This window comes from Spea bombifrons, chromosome 11 (assembly GCF_027358695.1).
Source record: "Spea bombifrons isolate aSpeBom1 chromosome 11, aSpeBom1.2.pri, whole genome shotgun sequence".
NCBI lineage: Eukaryota > Metazoa > Chordata > Amphibia > Anura > Pelobatidae > Spea > Spea bombifrons.
Window position 1 is genome coordinate 2976129 of NC_071097.1, and position 17928 is coordinate 2994056.

A 17928-nucleotide genomic window follows, 5' to 3' on the forward strand; every position below is an offset into this window, starting at 1 on the left:
TGTAAAGCAAACAGTTATTTCATGAACTTCTAATTCCCCCTTCTAATTCCAATTTGATGCATTTTAGGGGGTCATTTGGGCCAATCAGAGGGACCCGCTGTGACGTAATGAAGGGGGGTTCTGCCCTTGTGATTGGAAAGCGGTGTAATAAAAGGAAAATAACAGGAGTTTATGAGGTGTGAAGTGGAGTGAGAGAGCAGAGGACAGGCAGGACGCCCTCCTCCTCCTCCTCTTTCATCCTCTACTCCACCTCCTCTTTCTTCTCCAGAGTCCAGAGACTGGGAGCTTCTCCTGGGATGTCTGCTCTCCTCTGACTTGGTTTTTGGTTCGATTTGTCTGGAAACTGGCCACCACACCTTCACATGGACACCTAGACAGCTGTGGACCACCTAAAACTACAGAGGAAGCCCCTCTAGGTTAAGGAGGGGATTCTTCTTTTTTTTTTTACCTTGGACATCGTCTCCAGAGACCAAGGACAGCTCCTCTTTTGCTTGGGCTCATTGGTGTCCACCACAAAAAGGACTCATTATATGGCCCCCTATCCCCAGACCATGAATCCTGACCATGAAGGGTCCCCAGGACCAAATCCTAGACAACCAGAGGCCAGCAAGACAGAGTTGCCTTTGGCCAGCACTCCAGAAGTGACCAGCGGCTGGAAGTCTCCAGCCTTGACCTTCAGTGTGGAATCCTTGATCTCAGAAAGGAAGCCAGCCAAGATACCACCACCACCACCACAAAGTGGGAGCCCAGCAGATATAAAGCAGCCCTCTCTTCATCCCAGTTCTCCCAGTGCAGATAAAACATTCCCACCACTGGAAGGACTCCCTCCATTAGCAGAAAAGTGCAAACAAGACCCCAACAGCCTGGGAGAAAAGGATGGAGGCTCCTGGTACCAGAGTCCCCCCTACTCCTCACCTCCAAGTAAGTAGAACAACGAAGTGGGACTATCTGGGCCAAGTTAGGGGTAGCTACCTACCTAACCCTATGGCTTTAAGCATTCCAAAAGCTTATATATATATATATATATAATAATATAAATATTAAAGCAAGCACTAATAATAATAATAATAATAAAGTATAATTGTTGAGTGACCTACTATTAGCTCAAATCATACATTTAAAATATAATTTAAATATATATATATATTTATAATTACAGTAACAAAAATATTGAAAAAAAATTGTATTTTGTATTTAATTATATATAGCAAAAATAATAATAATTTATTATTATTATTATTATGTTACCTTTACTATTTCACATGAACTAATCCAAGGAGGGTACACAAAGCTATGACCGTGGGGGCATCAGAACTAAAGAGATAAATTGTAACTCCTTCAAATATAACTTCATTTTGAGTCAATAAACTCAATTCTTGTGTGTTTTTTGCTTCCGACTAATTATTAGCTTTAGGGGGAAATAGCTAAAGACATAAAATGTTACTAAATAGTCTTTTTTTTTTTTTTGATGATGATATATATTTTTGTGCTTGAATTATATTTAAACTATACCGATTTTGTGATGTTTCTAAAAAAAATATTTTTTACATTATTTTCAGTCTGATAAATGTTGATTTTTTATTGACTGTATACACATTGTGGAAGGATATATCGGATCTTGCAGAATATATTTATCTTTTTTTTTATTCTTTTTCATATTCATTTTGTTCAGTACAGTTTGGCAATTCACAAAAAGTAATAGTTTATTTCCCTTAATATGTTTAATATATTATTTACTATTATATAACTATTTATATTTGTAGAAATGAACATACTTATCTTAGGTTTAGGTCTAAATCACTCTAAATATTGTCTGATAAACATTTAATTAAAACTATTAACTTAAAATAATATATATATAATATATATATAATATAATAATAATATATAATATAATATATAATAATATATAAATATATATTAAAAAAGTAAAAAAAAAATATATATATATAATATAATAAATAATAATATATAATATAATATATAATAATATATAAATATATATTAAAAAATATATATATATATATAATATAATAAATAATAATATATAATATAATATATAATAATATATAAATATATATTAAAAAAAGTAAACTGAGAAAAGGTAGTAAAATATATATATATATATATATATATATTTTTTTTTTTTTTTCCCCCCTCAACAAATATTAGGAGGAGTTTGGGAGGTGAAGGAGTTAACAGGGTACACCATCTAAAAAAAAATCTCTTTTATGTCCTATTTTTCACTTTTGTACAAGGAGGGGGCAAAGTTGAAACTGAATTAATGTCTTTGTTTGGAAAACTGCACACAGAATCTCTTGACTCTTATTGTATGAAAGGAAAAAATGTTTTGCAGTTGAGATAATTCAATTTAAGATCAAAAGATACCCCCCCTCTCTGAATATTTAATTCCCTTCCCTTTAAACAAAAGGCCATTATGTGTGTGCATTATATATATATCTATATCTATATATATATATAGATAGATAGATATATTTATATACAGTCTACATTTGATAAACTTTATGCAATATTTTGTTTTAAGTATATTTACTACATTTTACCCCCAAAACTGTCATTAAAATCTGAATTAAAAACAAAATATACCATAAAATATATTCCCCTGTATATTTTAAAGGGCACTTTCAAAGTTATATACATTTATATAAATATGGAAGATAATAATAATTCTATACATTATATATATATACACATGTGTGTGGGTATGTATATGTGTGTGTGGGGGGGTATGTGTGTGTGTATATAGCTATGTATATATTATTCTAGTTATTATTATAACATTGAAAATATATTATTATAAAAAAAATATGTTTTGTAAAAAAAAAAAATAATAATTTCCTAAAACTGCAAAAAAATAATGTATGTGTTCAATAGCAAAACAAAAAAAAAACTTTATTGAAAAAAAAAAAGAAAACACACCAGAGTATTTTACACGTCTCATAAATTTTGGCCCATTAGTGCAAAAATACCTTGGGAATTTTTTCATTATAGCGCAAAAAGGGTAAAGGTTAATTCTCCAATGTTTGGCCCCAATAATGGTATCCCCGTAGAGGGAATTTAGACACGGTATTGGATAAACAAGTTGTACTGTTGAGGATTACTAAAGGTCAAGGGATTAAATAGATTTTGAAGTCTTTGTAGCAGGTTGTAACCGTGAACCTGAAAAAAAAAAGTCATTATTATTATTTTATTATTTTTTTATATAATATAAAATATAAAAACAGTATTATTTTTATTATTATTATTATTATTTAAAATATTATTTTTTTATATTATATATTATTTAGAATAGTGAAAAATTATTTTATTTTTTATATTATATATTAAATAAAAAATAATTATTTTTTATATTTTTATTTTACATTATATAAAAGCATTATTATTATCATTATTATTATTATTTAGAACATTATTTTTTATATTTTTATTTTACATTATATAAAAGCATTATTATTATCATTATTATTATTATTATTATTTAGAACATAATTTTTTATATTATATATTATATTAGAGATCATAATTATTTTTATTTTATATATATATATATATGTTTTGTTTATATTATATATATATTATATGTATTATACTTATTATATTTATTATATATATATATATATATATATATATATATATATATATATAATAAAACTATTCAACAGAGCAAACTTTAATAGGAGTTCTGGAGTTTGGGGCAGGGCGGGTGCGTTTGAGGCCTTGAAGAACACCACATGAATCTTCCACAATCAATTCTCTCTGCTTCATGCTGTTCTCTGTTGCATAAAAGTGCTTTGAAAAAGAAAAATGCGTTTCTGCCCGTCCTTATCTTCCAGATCCCACCGGCCTGTATCCAGTTCATAACCCGGGGTCCCAAATTTTTACTTTGATCTCGTGGCCTGGAAACGCAAAATTTGTAACACGCTCCTTAAAAAAAAAAAAAAAAAAAAGCGTATTAAGTCGTAAACAACACGAGCGCGTAGAATCATAACTTCTTCCAAGGGTTAATTATTTGATTTTTTTTATATTTTAAAATTAAATTTAATATTTTGGGAAAGAGGAAATTATTATTTGTTGTAGAAATAACATTTTCAAGCATTACCAGGGTTGGTAAAAAGTAACATGCAGAATGGAAAAGAAAAGGGATCCCCCCCCACGCTATTCATGGGGGGGCTTAGTCCCGAGTCGCTCCTCGCTCTCTATCATTGGACAGAAAATGAATTAAGAATTTTAAAAAATAATCTAAAAAACTTTTTTTTCCCCATCCTGTTGAATTTTTCTTTTGCTTATATAGCCTACTGCTTAAAATAATTTCGTTTCTCCCTCCTGCGATCTCCTACTATGTAGCCCCTTAAAGAAACCTCTGTGGGGTAGCGTCCCAGGGATACAATAGCCATTTTTGGATTCAGGGATATTTCTATTGAATTTTTAAAATGTATTACTTTTTTTTAAATATTCCCCTGTTTTCTTTTTTTGTCCCAGTTCTAGTTTTTGCCCCAATTTTAGTTTTTGCCCCATCGTATAATGTTTTCAGCCAGCTGCATATCAGCCATTTGTATGATTCTCGCTCTGTTATCTGACCCCCAATCTACCTGACTCCTCATCATACTGCCTGTGGGGAACAATAGAATGGCTCAGTCTTAATCACCCATCAGACTCTCTGACTAATGAAAGTCTATGGAGGGATGGACTTCATTAGCATCGCCATAAAGCATCAGCTCACTGTGGCGTTCAAGTAGGGAAAGTCATCCAAAATATCACATGACTGCCAACAATGGCGGCCTTATTTTCTCTTTCGTTCAGCAGGGGGCTTCTATACACTCTCGAGGTCCGACGTGGAGGCCTGGAAAGCTGTAGTAGTTTACGGGGGGGGGGGGATTTTGACCCTCTGGCCACAGGGTTTCTGTGCTGAAGTGGAGAATGATGATAACAACGAATTAACTGTAAAAGCTAGATATTAAAAGTTACGTTTTACTTGATGAAGGATTGGGAATTTCCTTCTGTAGACTTTAATCGAGATCCAACCTTGAAGTTCTCTCTCTTCTTCTCCCTCATCCTTTTTCAAAGGCTGCCTGAAGAACATCAACCAGCAACTTAGCAATAGGTGAGAGAAAACTTAATCGACGTTGAGATTAAAAGAAACAAATATCAACGAGATCAAAATGATATGTATTGTAAGAATTCCTTGAGGTTTATTGGATGTATTAACTCTCCAGTGCTGCCATTGAAAATGATGATGATGATCAATGTGTCTCACAATGTGTTTTCCTTTTCTTTCTAGGACAACCCAGTCCTCCTCCGTGTACCCTGAGGAAGCACAAAAATAACAGGAAGCCCCGGACCCCCTTCACCACCTCTCAGCTTCTAGCCCTCGAAAGGAAGTTCAGACAGAAACAGTATTTGTCCATAGCAGAGAGAGCGGAGTTCTCCAGTTCACTGAACCTCACAGAGACCCAGGTGAAGATCTGGTTTCAGAACAGAAGAGCCAAAGCAAAGCGGCTTCAGGAGGCCGAACTGGAGAAATTGAAACTGGCCGCCAAGCCGTTGCTACCGTCTTTTGCCCTTCCCTTCCCCCTGAGCGCCCAGTTGGGGTCTGTACCATCGTATGGGCCACCTAATACCTTCCAGAGATCTGCCCTACCCATGCCTGGACTGTTCGCATCACCTGTGACATACGGAATGTACTACCTGTCATAAAGACTCGGGACTATCTGTACCCTGTTGTAACTGGGTTGGGATGGGACCTAAATCCTCCTCAGAAAACTTGGGAGCATCCCAATTCCGACAAGTAGGAGATACGGGATTAAGACTCAATATCTACTACCTGAAAATATGTTCTGCTACCTAAGTTGGCTGCTGGCTAACGAACTGGCGAGGGTTTAAGAACCCGGGTCAAGTCGTGGTTGGAGACGACTCAATTGGAGAGGAACCTCAGAAGACGGCCACTTAAGAGGGTTCTACGTATCAGGAGCCTCAGAATCGGAATGTCCAAGCGCTTGAGCGTGCCTTATGAATGTATAGATGAAACACTTCATGCAATAATAATAATATTAATAATAAAAGCCTTGTAGATCTTCCGATGGTCTTCCTGACCACCTTCGGAGCAGTTTCTGTAGACCTCGTTCCACCCATACGCTTCACAAATCAACATTCTGTAATTTTCACCGTAAATTGTCGTTATTACGGTCACAAAATAATTTTACTGAAAATTACCAGATTTAAAAAAAAATTATATCCTGGGACACACTTTAAAGCTTTATTCATATAATCGAGTTACAGACGGAGAAGGAAGAAAGTATACTCTTGGAATGTTGGACGTTGGCTAGACCCATCCTATGAGATGGGACCCTCTTTAGTTCTGTAGGAAGTCTATAGAAGTTCCTGGGCCTCAACTGAGGTCAACGTGGACTCCATGAAGAGTCTAACTCCGTTACATCCAAAATCTTCCATGTTTCAGCTCAATTTATACATATTTATGGTGTAAAGAACTTTCACTATCTGCCCAAGATCAAGTCTTTGATCTTCAGGTAGTTCCATGATGTCATAGACCCCCATCGTCCACCCGTTCTTTTTATTACCCATGCACAGTGCCTTATCGAATCTAGATCTCAAATACGTTTGCCGGGACGGTCGGCAGCCGTCTTGTAATCTCTGGGGTTGGGATTGCCCAGGACCTGTTGGGAGAAAGTTGGCATGTACCACAATACAAAGCCTATAATGCCCATTTTCGCTACCTCTGACTGTACCCCGAGACTGCAAAGGACCACCGAAAGATGGATTTGGGCGATTTCTTTGCGAATTCTAATATAAATCCCATAACTCCCCCCCCACATATGAAGTCATATGTTTGTCCTTCGCGGCTCCGTTTGTAGAGAACTTTGTATAAAGAGAGACTGGGTTACCCTCGTTATTCTGTACAGAGCGGTCAATAAAAATCTTAAGGCAATTATCGATGTGATATAAATTGTCAAGTAACGGATTCTTGCTTGGGAAGAACGATAAAACCACAAGCTTGGCTCTCTTAGGAGAGACAGTTTCAGGGAAGATAAGGGGAACAGCCTTCCAGCGGAAATGGTAGAGGTAGAGGTCATTATCCCGACCATTTGAAAGCCAACAGAAATAACGGATGCAATAAATACATTATAAATACATATATATAACCGCATTGGCTCGATTATAGGCCGCACCCTTAACGTTTGGTGCTTTTTTAAAAGAAAAATGTATTTTTAAAGAAAAAATGCACATTAGTGGAGCGGTAAAACAGTATTTTATCTAATACACAGGAATATCATGTATTGTAACATTATTGGTGTCTATTATACAGTTTGTCAGCGTATGTTATATACAGACAGAAAACCAAAAGCCGTTTTAAGGTCCCCCCCCTTAATTCATAATGCACCTTACTTACAGATATGCCCCTCAGATATGCTTTATAACCCCTGATATGCTTAATGCCCCCCCAGATATGCTTTATGCCCCCCTGAAGTGTCACGCTGCCCCCAGATATGCTTTATGGCCCCTAAAACCACCTGCCCCCCCGATATGCTTTATGCTCCCTAAAAGTGTCACGCTGCCCCCCCTGAAATGCCACTCTGCTTTCTAGAAGTGACCCCCCTACTTACCAATGCACCCCCAGACTCCCTGGAGTCCAGCAGGGCCGGCCGGTGGATGTCTGCGCGACGCGTTTAGATTTGGCGCTGGCCTAGGCCAGACCCAGGGTAACGGCCCCCCATCTGTCCCCTCCGGGGGCCACCTTCTTCAGGCGCGCCGTGTCTTAAAAGGTCTGTTTATTTTATGGAAATAAAGGATTTTATCCGATATCAACGATTCCCAAACATCGGAACGGGGAAGGCGCGACTTTTATTTTATTTCCTCTCAGGAAGGATAAAAGATATGGAAAGTATATTTTTTCCTCTTTTTGATTCAAAGAAAAACCAAAACTAAATTACATTGTAAAGAAAAATAACTGCATTTTGTTTATTTGAGTTCAGCTGAGCAGGTGCCGGCTGTGGCTTAGTGCAGGCATGGTGACATCATCACAGTGACATCACAAAGGCTGAGCTTGTGACTGCAGAGGAGAAGGCCAGAGCAGCACTTGGATTTGATGCGTTGGAGGAGAAACATGTCTTCACTGAAGATGCTTTTGCTTTGCTTGCTGGTGGTGTCTGAAGTCGCCGCCATGCGCCTCCCTCTCGATCGGCGTAAAGGCCGCCCCGAGGAACCAGGAGAGACGGCGCGGTCAGCGAGCGCCGGGAAGACGTCCTCTCCCAAGATCGACGTCAAGAACCTGGCCAAATGGGTGACGATCGGCGCGGCCGTACTTCTCGTGTGCCTCTGCCTCTGCGGCTGCTTCTTAAAGAACTTGTTCTACAAATACAGAGACAAAATCCCTCTGAAGAAACTGATGGGCGCCAACGGCGAGGCCGGGGACGAGGAAGACGGAGCCGGCGATGGAGATTCAGAGTGACCGCGTCGGGCTCGACGACTGGAAGCTCCGACAGATTAATGTCACCGGCGGGGATGTCTGTTTAATAAATAGGTTGCATGTAAAATTATTTCCTCGTCTTGGTCCTATTTATTTTAAGTTAAGTTTTACTTTATCGGGTTCTGGGACGTTCTCTCACTTCTCCTCCTCTCCTCCTCACAAAGGCTACCTGGACCAACGAACGGCGGTCGGCAGCTTAACGATAAAGGAGAGATCGTTCCCATTTAGGTCAAAATAAATAAGATCAAAATTATATATATATGAAAAAGAGAGAAGAGCAGAAGGTTACCGGTATGTCTGGTAGCCGCTCGCTATTTAGTTGGTAAGACCCTCAGACCAAGCAGGGAAAAGGTAAAAACAGCAATGGAATACATACAGGTAACGCGCCATCGAGGCAGGAGAGCCCTACCTCCAAACCTCCGTGACCCCGAGCCTTCAAAGAACCCCCCATGGAGGAAACGCACGACCTGGAAGACCTCTCTCCGCATGTCCACATTCAGCCCCTGGTTCCTAGAAAGCTGAAAACCTGTCCTAAGGCCGCCGGGAAGTATTCGGATCCGCTTCAGGGTCCGTAGAACTCTGCCCTGGTAGTAGTCTGACCCCCCCAGGACCCCACCGAGTCAAGAAACATGGCTCCCCTATCCTTCGACAACCCACCCCACCCTGTTTGCTACGAGGAACGACATGGAACCCCCCTGGAGATACTCGGAAAGGGTACAGAACATATCAAGCAGGGCTATAACTACTAAATCATTTATACTATGGAGCCTATCCTGCTGCTCTGTTTCATACACTGACCGCGGGGGCCGGGGGGCCTGGGTTGAGAAAGGTAAATCTAAGCGGTTTTGCGAGTAGGACACCAAAAACGTCAAAAAAAACAACATATATATTTTAGGATATATTATAGAAAGCAAACAATACAATACGTAGAGGGTTTTGGGGCCAAAGGGGTCGCACGAGTCAGCGCGATACGGGAATAGTAACGATCCTCGGGGGAGGGACGGGGTTTGGTAAAATAAGCAGCTCAGAAGAACTATTAACCCTTTAGTGAATCCGGTTGTTCTCCGTTCTCACCCCCTGCGTTGGGTTCTCTTTGGCTCCCACGGCGTCTTACGCTTGGGGGCTCGGCGGACCCAGCATCGAGCTGTCCGTTCGGTCAGCAAGCTATGCGGCTGACCAATGAGGCTCGGCCGTTCTAAGCGAAGGGGAGAGACAGTTTCTGAGAAGAGAAGTGGAACAGCCTTCCAGCAGAAATGGTAGAGGTCATTATCCCGACCATGAATGTGATTTGTGGTCGGCATCGTGGAACCCATAAGCCAACCATATATCTCATACGTGGTGGCACCGTAGGGGATCTCCTACTCTGACCGTGGAGGAACGTTCCTGAAGCTTAGGGGATGACCAGCAGCCGCCTTCTCTACTCCGGAGCAGGTCTGTCAGGGGCTATTACACTTCCGTTATGGAGAAGCAGCCAGGTTAGGGTTAAATGCGCCGGCTTCCCTCTTAAACTATTGTGACGCTACAAATATCCCCAACTGTGAAAACCAACGGAAATAACCGACGTAATAAATACACATATAATAAATACATATATATATAATAAATACATATATATACCGGTATATATAACAAATAAATACACACATATATATAATAAATACATATATATATATAATAAATAAATACACATATATATACCGGTATATTTAACAAATAAATACATATATATACTGGCATATATAATAAATAAATACACACATATATATATATAATAAATACATATACTTATATAATAAATACATATATATACCGGCATATATAATAAATAAATACACACATATATATATATAATAAATACATATACTTATATAATAAATACATATATATACCGGCATATATAATAAATAAATACATATATATAACCGCATTGGCTCGATTATAGGCCGCACCCTTAAAGTTTGGTGCTTTTTTCAAAGTAAAATGTATTTTTAATGAAAAAATGCACATTAGTGGAGCAGTAAAACAGTATTTTATCTAATACACAGGAATATCATGTATTGTAACATTATTGGTGTCTATTATACAGTTTGTCAGCGTGTGTTATATACAGACAGAAAACCAAAAGCCGTTTTAAGGTCCCACCCCTTAATTCATAATGCACCTTACTTACAGATATGCCCCCCAGATATGCTTTATAACCCCTGATATGCTTTATGCCTCCCAGATATGCTTTATGGCCCCTAGAAATGCCCACCTGCCCCCCCAGATATGTTTTATACCCCCTTAAAAGTGTCACGCTGCCCCCCCTGAAATGCCACTCTGCTTTCTAGAAGTGACCCCCCCCCGACATACCAATGCACCCCCAGACTCCCTGGTGTCCAGCAGGGCCGGCCGGTGGAGGTCTGCGCGACGCGTTAATTTTTGGCGCTGCCCTAGGCCAGACCCAGGGTAACGGCCCCCCATCTGTCCCCTCCGGGGGCCACCTTCTTCAGGCGCGCCGTGTCTTAAAAGGTCTGTTTATTTAATGGAAATAAAGGATTTTATCCGATATCAACGATTCCCAAACATCAGAACGGGGAAGGCGCGACTTTTATTTTATTTCCTCTCAGGAAGGATAAAAGATATGGAAAGTAGATTTTTTCCTCTTTCCGATTAAAAGAAAACCAAAAACTAAACTACATTGTAAAGAAAAATAACTGCATTTTGTTTATTTGAGTTCAGCTGAGCAGGTGCCGGCTGTGGCTTAGTGCAGGCATGGTGACATCACCACAGTGACATCACAAAGGCTGAGCTTGTGACTGCAGAGGAGAAGGCCAGAGCAGCACTTGGATTTGATGCGTTGGAGGAGAAACATGTCTTCGCTGAAGATGCTTTTGCTTTGCTTGCTGGTGGTGTCTGAAGTCGCCGCCATGCGCCTCCCTCTCGATCGGCGTAAAGGCCGCCCCGAGGAACCAGGAGAGACGGCGCGGTCAGCGAGCGCCGGGAAGACGTCCTCTCCCAAGATCGACGTCAAGAACCTGGCCAAATGGGTGACGATCGGCGCGGCCGTACTTCTCGTGTGCCTCTGCCTCTGCGTCTGCTTCTTAAAGAACTTGTTCTACAAACACAGAGACAAAATCCCTCTGAAGAAACTGATGGGCGCCAACGGCGAGGCCGAGGACGAGGAAGACGGAGCCGGCGATGGAGATTCAGAGTGACCGCGTCGGGCTCGACGACTGGAAGCTCCGACAGATTAATGTCACCGGCGGGGATGTCTGTTTAATAAATAGGTTGCTTGTATAAGATTATTCTGTCGTCTTGGTCCTATTTATTTTAAGTTAAGTTTTACTTTATCAGGCTCTGGGACGTTCTCTCACTTCTCCTCCTCTCCTCCTCACAAAGACTACCTGGACCAACGAACGGCGGTCGGCAGCTTAACGATAAAGGAGAGATCGTTCCCATTTAGGTCAAAATAAATAAGATCAAAATTATATATATATGAAAAAGAGAGAAGAGCAGAAGGTTACCGGTATGTCTGGTAGCCGCTCGCTATTTAGTTGGTAAGACCCTCAGACCTAGCAGGGAAAAGGTAAAAACAGCAATGGAATACATACAGGTAACGCACCATCGAGGCAGGAGAGCCCTACCTCCAAACCTCAGTGACCCCGAGCCTTCAAAGAACCCCCCATGGAGGAAACGCACGACCTGGAAGACCTCTCTCCGCATGTCCACATTCAGCCCCTGGTTCCTAGAAAGCTAAAAACCTGTCCAAAGGCCGCCGGGAAGTATTCGGATCCGCTTCAGGGTCCGCAGAACTCTGCCCTGGTAGTAATCTGACCCCCCCAGGACCCCACCAAGTCAAATAACATGGCTCCCCTATCCTTCAACATACCCCCCCCCCGTTTGCTACGAGGAACGACATGGAAACCCCCCGGAGATACTCAGAAAGGGTACAGAACATATCAAGCAGGGCTATAACTACTAAATCATTTATACTATGGAGCCTATCCTGCTGCTCTGTTTCATACACTGACCGCGGGGGCCGGGGGGCCTGGGTTGAGAAAGGTAAATCTAAGCGGTTTTGCGAGTAGGGCACGAAAAACGACAAAAAAACAACATATATATTTTAGGATATATTATAGAAAGCAAACAATACAATACGTAGAAGGTTTTGGGGCCAAAGGGGTCGCACGAGTCAGCGCGATACGGGAATAGTAACGATCCTCGGGGGAGGGACGGGGTTTGGTAAAATAAGCAGCTCAGAAGAACTATTAACCCTTTAGTGGATCCGGTTGTTCTCCGTTCTCACCCCCTGCGTTGGGTTCTCTTTGGCTCCCACGGCGTCTTACGCTTGGGGGCTCGGCGGACCCAGCATCGAGCTGTCCGTTCTGTCTGCAAGCAATGCCGCTGGCCAATGAGGCTCGGCCGTTCTAAGCGAAGGGGAGAGACAGTTTCTGAGAAGAGAAGTGGAACAGCCTTCCAGCAGAAATGGTAGAGGTCATTATCCCGACCATGAATGTGATTTGTGGTCGGCATCGTGGAACCCATAAGCCAACCATATATCTCATACGTGGTGGCACCGTAGGGTCTCCTACTCCGACCGTGGAGGAACGTTCCTGAAGCTTAGGGGATGACCAGCAGCTGCCTTCTCTACTCCGGAGCAGGTCTGTCAGGGGCTATTACACTTCCGTTATGAGAAGCAGCCAGGTTAGGGTTAAATGCGCCGGTTTCCCTCTTAAACTATTGTGACGCTACAAATATCCCCGACTGTGAAAGCCAACGGAAATAACCGACGTAATAAATACACATATAATAAATACATATATATAACCGCATTGGCTCGATTATAGGCCGCACCCTTAAAGTTTGGTGCTTTTTTCAAAGTAAAATGTATTTTTAATGAAAAAATGCACATTAGTGGAGCAGTAAAACAGTATTTTATCTAATACACAGGAATATCATGTATTGTAACATTATTGGTGTCTATTATACAGTTTGTCAGCGTGTGTTATATACAGACAGAAAACCAAAAGCCGTTTTAAGGTCCCCCCCCTTAATTCATAATGCACCTTACTTACAGATATGCCCCCCAGATATGCTTTATAACCCCTGATATGCTTAATGCCTCCCAGATATGCTTTATGGCCCCTAGAAATGCCCACCTGCCCCCCCAGATATTTTATACCCCCTTAAAAGTGTCACGCTGCCCCCCCTGAAATGCCACTGTGCTTTCTAGAAGTGACCCCCCCCCCGACTTACCAATGCACCCCCAGACTCCCTGGTGTCCAGCAGGGCCGGCCGGTGGAGGTCTGCGCGACGCGTTAATTTTTAGCGCTGCCCTAGGCCAGACCCAGGGTAACGGCCCCCCATCTGTCCCCTCCGGGGCCACCTTCTTCAGGCGCGCCGTGTCTTAAAAGGTCTGTTTATTTTATGGAAATAAAGGATTTTATCCGATATCAACGATTCCCAAACATCAGAACGGGGAAGGCGCGACTTTTATTTTATTTCCTCTCAGGAAGGATAAAAGATATGGAAAGTAGATTTTTTCCTCTTTTCGATTAAAAGAAAATCCAAAACTAAATTACATTGTAAAGAAAAATAACTGCATTTTGTTTATTTGAGTTCAGCTGAGCAGGTGCCGGCTGTGGCTTAGTGCAGGCATGGTGACATCACCACAGTGACATCACAAAGGCTGAGCTTGTGACTGCAGAGGAGAAGGCCAGAGCAGCACTTGGATTTGGTGCGTTGGAGGAGAAACATGTCTTCGCTGAAGATGCTTTTGCTTTGCTTGCTGGTGGTGTCTGAAGTCGCCGCCATGCGCCTCCCTCTCGATCGGCGTAAAGGCCGCCCCGAGGAACCAGGAGAGACGGCGCGGTCAGCGAGCGCCGGGAAGACGTCCTCTCCCAAGATCGACGTCAAGAACCTGGCCAAATGGGTGACGATCGGCGCGGCCGTACTTCTCGTGTGCCTCTGCCTCTGCGGCTGCTTCTTAAAGAACTTGTTCTACAAACACAGAGACAAAATCCCTCTGAAGAAACTGATGGGCGCCAACGGCGAGGCCGAGGACGAGGAAGACGGAGCCGGCGATGGAGATTCAGAGTGACCGCGTCGGGCTCGACGACTGGAAGCTCCGACAGATTAATGTCACCGGCGGGGATGTCTGTTTAATAAATAGGTTGCATGTAAAAGATTATTCCGTTGTCTTTGTTCAGCGAGCGGCTTCTATATACTCTCTGTCCTTTATCTGCAGGACCCCCCAGGCTGCGAAGCGCGTGGGGCAACCAAAGCATTTCTATGAATGTACGCCGCCGGTCATTGGTTGGTCCCTGCAGGGAAAAACTTGGTATTTTGGGTCCGGACCGGCATCTATAGTTGGGAATTTATCCTCTAGAATGGCGAGGAAGAACGTTGTCCGTTCCCGCATGGATTTGCGTATCACCGGCAGATTCAGGAGCGCCGTACAAGGGGTCTCATTTCCGACCCGCCGACGAACCCAACAAAATAACAAAACAGAAGAAAATAATAATAAATATTGTGTTTATTAAGAGGAATGCACAAAATCGTCTTCGCCTCCGTACCGGCCCGACAATCCATGTGCGGTCAAATACCCGGCGAGCGCCACCTACTGGCAACGAGGCGGAAATACCCATGTCAGCGGCCGAGCGCTAATCCCCGGCGGCGCGCCGTTTAGTAGGCGGTTTTTGGACATTCTTCCCTTTTTTTCCTGCAATTTGTTTATTTATTCTTCCTGGCGTGTCTGAATCCTCGCACGGAGCCGTGACCGAAGCATATGGTACGGGGGACCCTTCAAAGAAATACATGTCAGACATAGTATTTATAAATATATACACACACACATATAATGTAGTCCTGCAGCAGCTGGGGGGCCACAGGTCGGACACCCCTGGTCTATGTATTTATTTGTTCATTGAAGAATTAGCCAAAGATGATACAGAAGATACGAAGTAATAGATCTGATGACTCGTTTCGCTCTCATTGGTTAAGAGGTATGGATGTTGGGACCTTGGGTAAGATTAATGGATCCAGACATGGTGGTTGCAGCATCCCGTAAACAGCCGGGACCTCCTGGGTCCCAACTCTGCAGACTCCAGCGCATGAAAACCCAGCTGTTTACGAGATGCTGGAACCACCATGTCTGGATCCATCACTCACACCCCACGGTCAAGGTCCCAACTCCAATGTTTGGTTGGCAACATCCATACCTCTTAACCAATGAGAGCAGAATGCTGGATGGAGGAACCACCATGCCTGGATCCATCACGCACACCCACGGTCGAGGTCTCCTGGAAGTCCCGTCTTCACAATAAACAGTTACCTGTGCTTGGCGCGGTGGTTTGACGGAGCCGCGGCCCCTTTGCATTTATCCGAAGACCCGTCACCTTCCACAGAGGGGCCGATCTCCATGGATTCCTCCGGAGGTTCCTCCCCGAGCCCAGGGTCCATGGACGGCTCTTGGACCCGGCTCTTCTGCTGCTTTGGTTTGCTGCGGAGAACCCTTATCGTTACGTCGCTGATTGCTGCGGACTGGGTCATTGATTGACAGCTTATGCAGCCTATCGGTGGCAGGAAAGAGGGGGAGGGGCAAATGCCCAGCCCAGCCCAGCCCATGTATTCGCGAGGAGGGCCACAGGGGCCGAGCAGCTATCACACACATTAAAGGGGCGTACGGCGGCTGGAGCGTCCCTTCGACCCCAACGCACGCGGGAAGCACGGATTTACCTTTTGCCCTTCTTGGGTCTGTCGAAGCGGAAGTCCGGAGGGTACAGGTGAGTCTCGATCAGGTGATCTCTCCGCTCGTTGCCCGTCTTGAATTTCTCCGCGCATCCTTCCACCAGGCACTGGTACTGAGACAAGGGGCCCGGATATAAAACAAGTTACGGCACGCATAGATTGTAAGCTCTTGAGCCACCGTGTCGTAACACTGTCAGTTTAAACACTGGAGCGATGAGCCACGATTCGCGATCTGGAAGTCTGATGGGTGAATCTGGGTTGGGGGAGAGACGCCTACCGGAAGGCATGGCGCCTACTCTAAAGTTTGGTGAGGAGGAATAACAGCCGGGGCTGTTTGTTTCACGGCTGGCCCTAGCGAAGGGTAATGTCAATGCTACAGCACACAAAGACATGTTAGATAGACATGGCTGTATGGCTCCAAGCTTGTGGCCCCAGTTCAGGGGAAGACCCTTTTGACAAGTTTAATGCAGGGAGACTCGAGTGGCCCCCACAGAGCCCGGACGTTAACCCCAGGGGGCGAAAGGCACGTCACTACCGACTAAGGTGGCCACACGGGCACCTCCTACGAAGAGGAAAGTTGCTGTTCTACTCTTCAACCATGCAAGCCTTTCTTATTTATTTCTTCGGGGAACGCCTCGTTGTCATGTGACAGACGGGGTTGCCATAGATACTAAAAATGCTTCATAAAAAAAGAAAAAAAAATGTCTGATCCGCTGAGATTTGCTTGGCATCAGCATTTGTTCTAAGTAACCCAATATATATATTAAGTGGCCCCTGCTTTTGCCCCCCTAGAGGGTATTAAGTACCATGTTGGTCTTCTCCGCCATGACCTGGAACAGCGAATCGTGCCACTCGAGGATGTGGATGTCCAGCAGCCGGGCCGACGGGAAGGATCTCTTGCACGCGGAGCAGACGTTCCGGTGCAGGGCGTTGTAGTGGCGCTCGTAGGACTCGAGCGTGCCGAAGAGCTGAGAGCAGCCGGGGGTCTGACATCGGAATTCTGACACCCTAGAAAGAGAGCCGCGGCAATTAACCCCGGAAACCAGCCAATGGTAGAACGGACCGGGGGGGGGGGGGGGGGTGGCTGGATGGGGGGACGGGCAGAAGGAGACCAGCCGACGTACTTGGGTTTTTCTTCCACTTCTCTGATGCTCGTCAGCACCCCCTGGAGGTAGAGATGCCGGTGTATATCGCCGTCCTGTACAAAAAAAAAAACGAGAAAAGAAGGGAAAACGTAAACCAACCGAAATGGGGCAGGGCAGTCGCCATAGCAACCGACAGCCGTTAACCAAGCTGCAGGGGTAACCCGTTCCTCCCAACTGTCCCGCTTGGTGCAGTCCCGAGTTTGCCGCTCTATCTCGCAGAGCACTACTTAAAAAACAAAAACCCTGACAGTTTCCGTGCATGAAGACCCAGATGTATTCCTCTTCACCTCAAAGAACTCGTGTTCCCGGCCAAATCGGACCCGCCTCGCGGTGAAAGTATCCGCCTCATCCCGTTTCCTGTCGACGGGAAGTACCAGAACCTCCGCTAGGTTCAGCACCGGAAACGGACCGGGCAGCGCCGAAAAGAACTCCAAAGAAACCATGAGGTCGACGGTGGGACTCTCATCCCTTCCGGCTTGTTTGCGTTCCACGAGAGACCGTGGCGCAGAACAAGTGACGTCAGTGCGTCCCATTCGGCTGACAGCGGCT

General features: G+C 43.5%; 2 protein-coding genes across 2 annotated transcripts; one reads left to right on the forward strand and one right to left on the reverse strand.

The window, feature by feature from the left end:
• Nucleotides 1-322: 322 nt before the first annotated feature.
• Nucleotides 323-5833, forward strand: LOC128468817 (homeobox protein MSX-2-like). The gene is made up of 2 exons (XM_053450638.1): nucleotides 323-921; nucleotides 5300-5833. Exons 1-2 carry the CDS (start codon nucleotides 531-533, stop codon nucleotides 5713-5715), a joined length of 807 nt encoding a protein of 268 aa, XP_053306613.1. The 5' UTR covers nucleotides 323-530; the 3' UTR covers nucleotides 5716-5833.
• A 9365-nt stretch (nucleotides 5834-15198) lies between these two features.
• On the reverse strand, nucleotides 15199-17927 carry ZNF511 (zinc finger protein 511). Its single transcript, XM_053450635.1, has 6 exons — nucleotides 17667-17927; nucleotides 17359-17432; nucleotides 17041-17242; nucleotides 16223-16347; nucleotides 15819-15986; nucleotides 15199-15287 (listed from the first exon to the last, which is right to left on the reverse strand). The coding sequence occupies exons 1-6, from the start codon at nucleotides 17910-17912 to the stop codon at nucleotides 15218-15220; spliced, it is 885 nt and encodes a 294-aa protein (XP_053306610.1). The 5' UTR covers nucleotides 17913-17927; the 3' UTR covers nucleotides 15199-15217.
• Between the last annotated feature and the right edge of the window lies 1 nt (nucleotide 17928).

Bases quoted from the DNA above. Each gene is read 5' to 3' on its own strand.
- ZNF511 (XM_053450635.1), bottom strand. From the start codon at position 17,912: ATGGGACGCACTGACGTCACTTGTTCTGCGCCACGGTCTCTCGTGGAA. The intron at 17,433-17,666 runs GTGAAGAGGAAT...TTTTTTGTACAG, and splicing joins GGGAACACGAGTTCTTTGAG to GACGGCGATATACACCGGCA. The intron at 16,348-17,040 runs GTACTTAATACC...CCCTTGTCTCAG, and splicing joins TGGCGGAGAAGACCAACATG to TACCAGTGCCTGGTGGAAGG.
- LOC128468817 (XM_053450638.1), top strand. From the start codon at position 531: ATGGCCCCCTATCCCCAGACCATGAATCCTGACCATGAAGGGTCCCCA. The intron at 922-5,299 runs GTAAGTAGAACA...TTTTCTTTCTAG, and splicing joins CCCCTACTCCTCACCTCCAA to GACAACCCAGTCCTCCTCCG.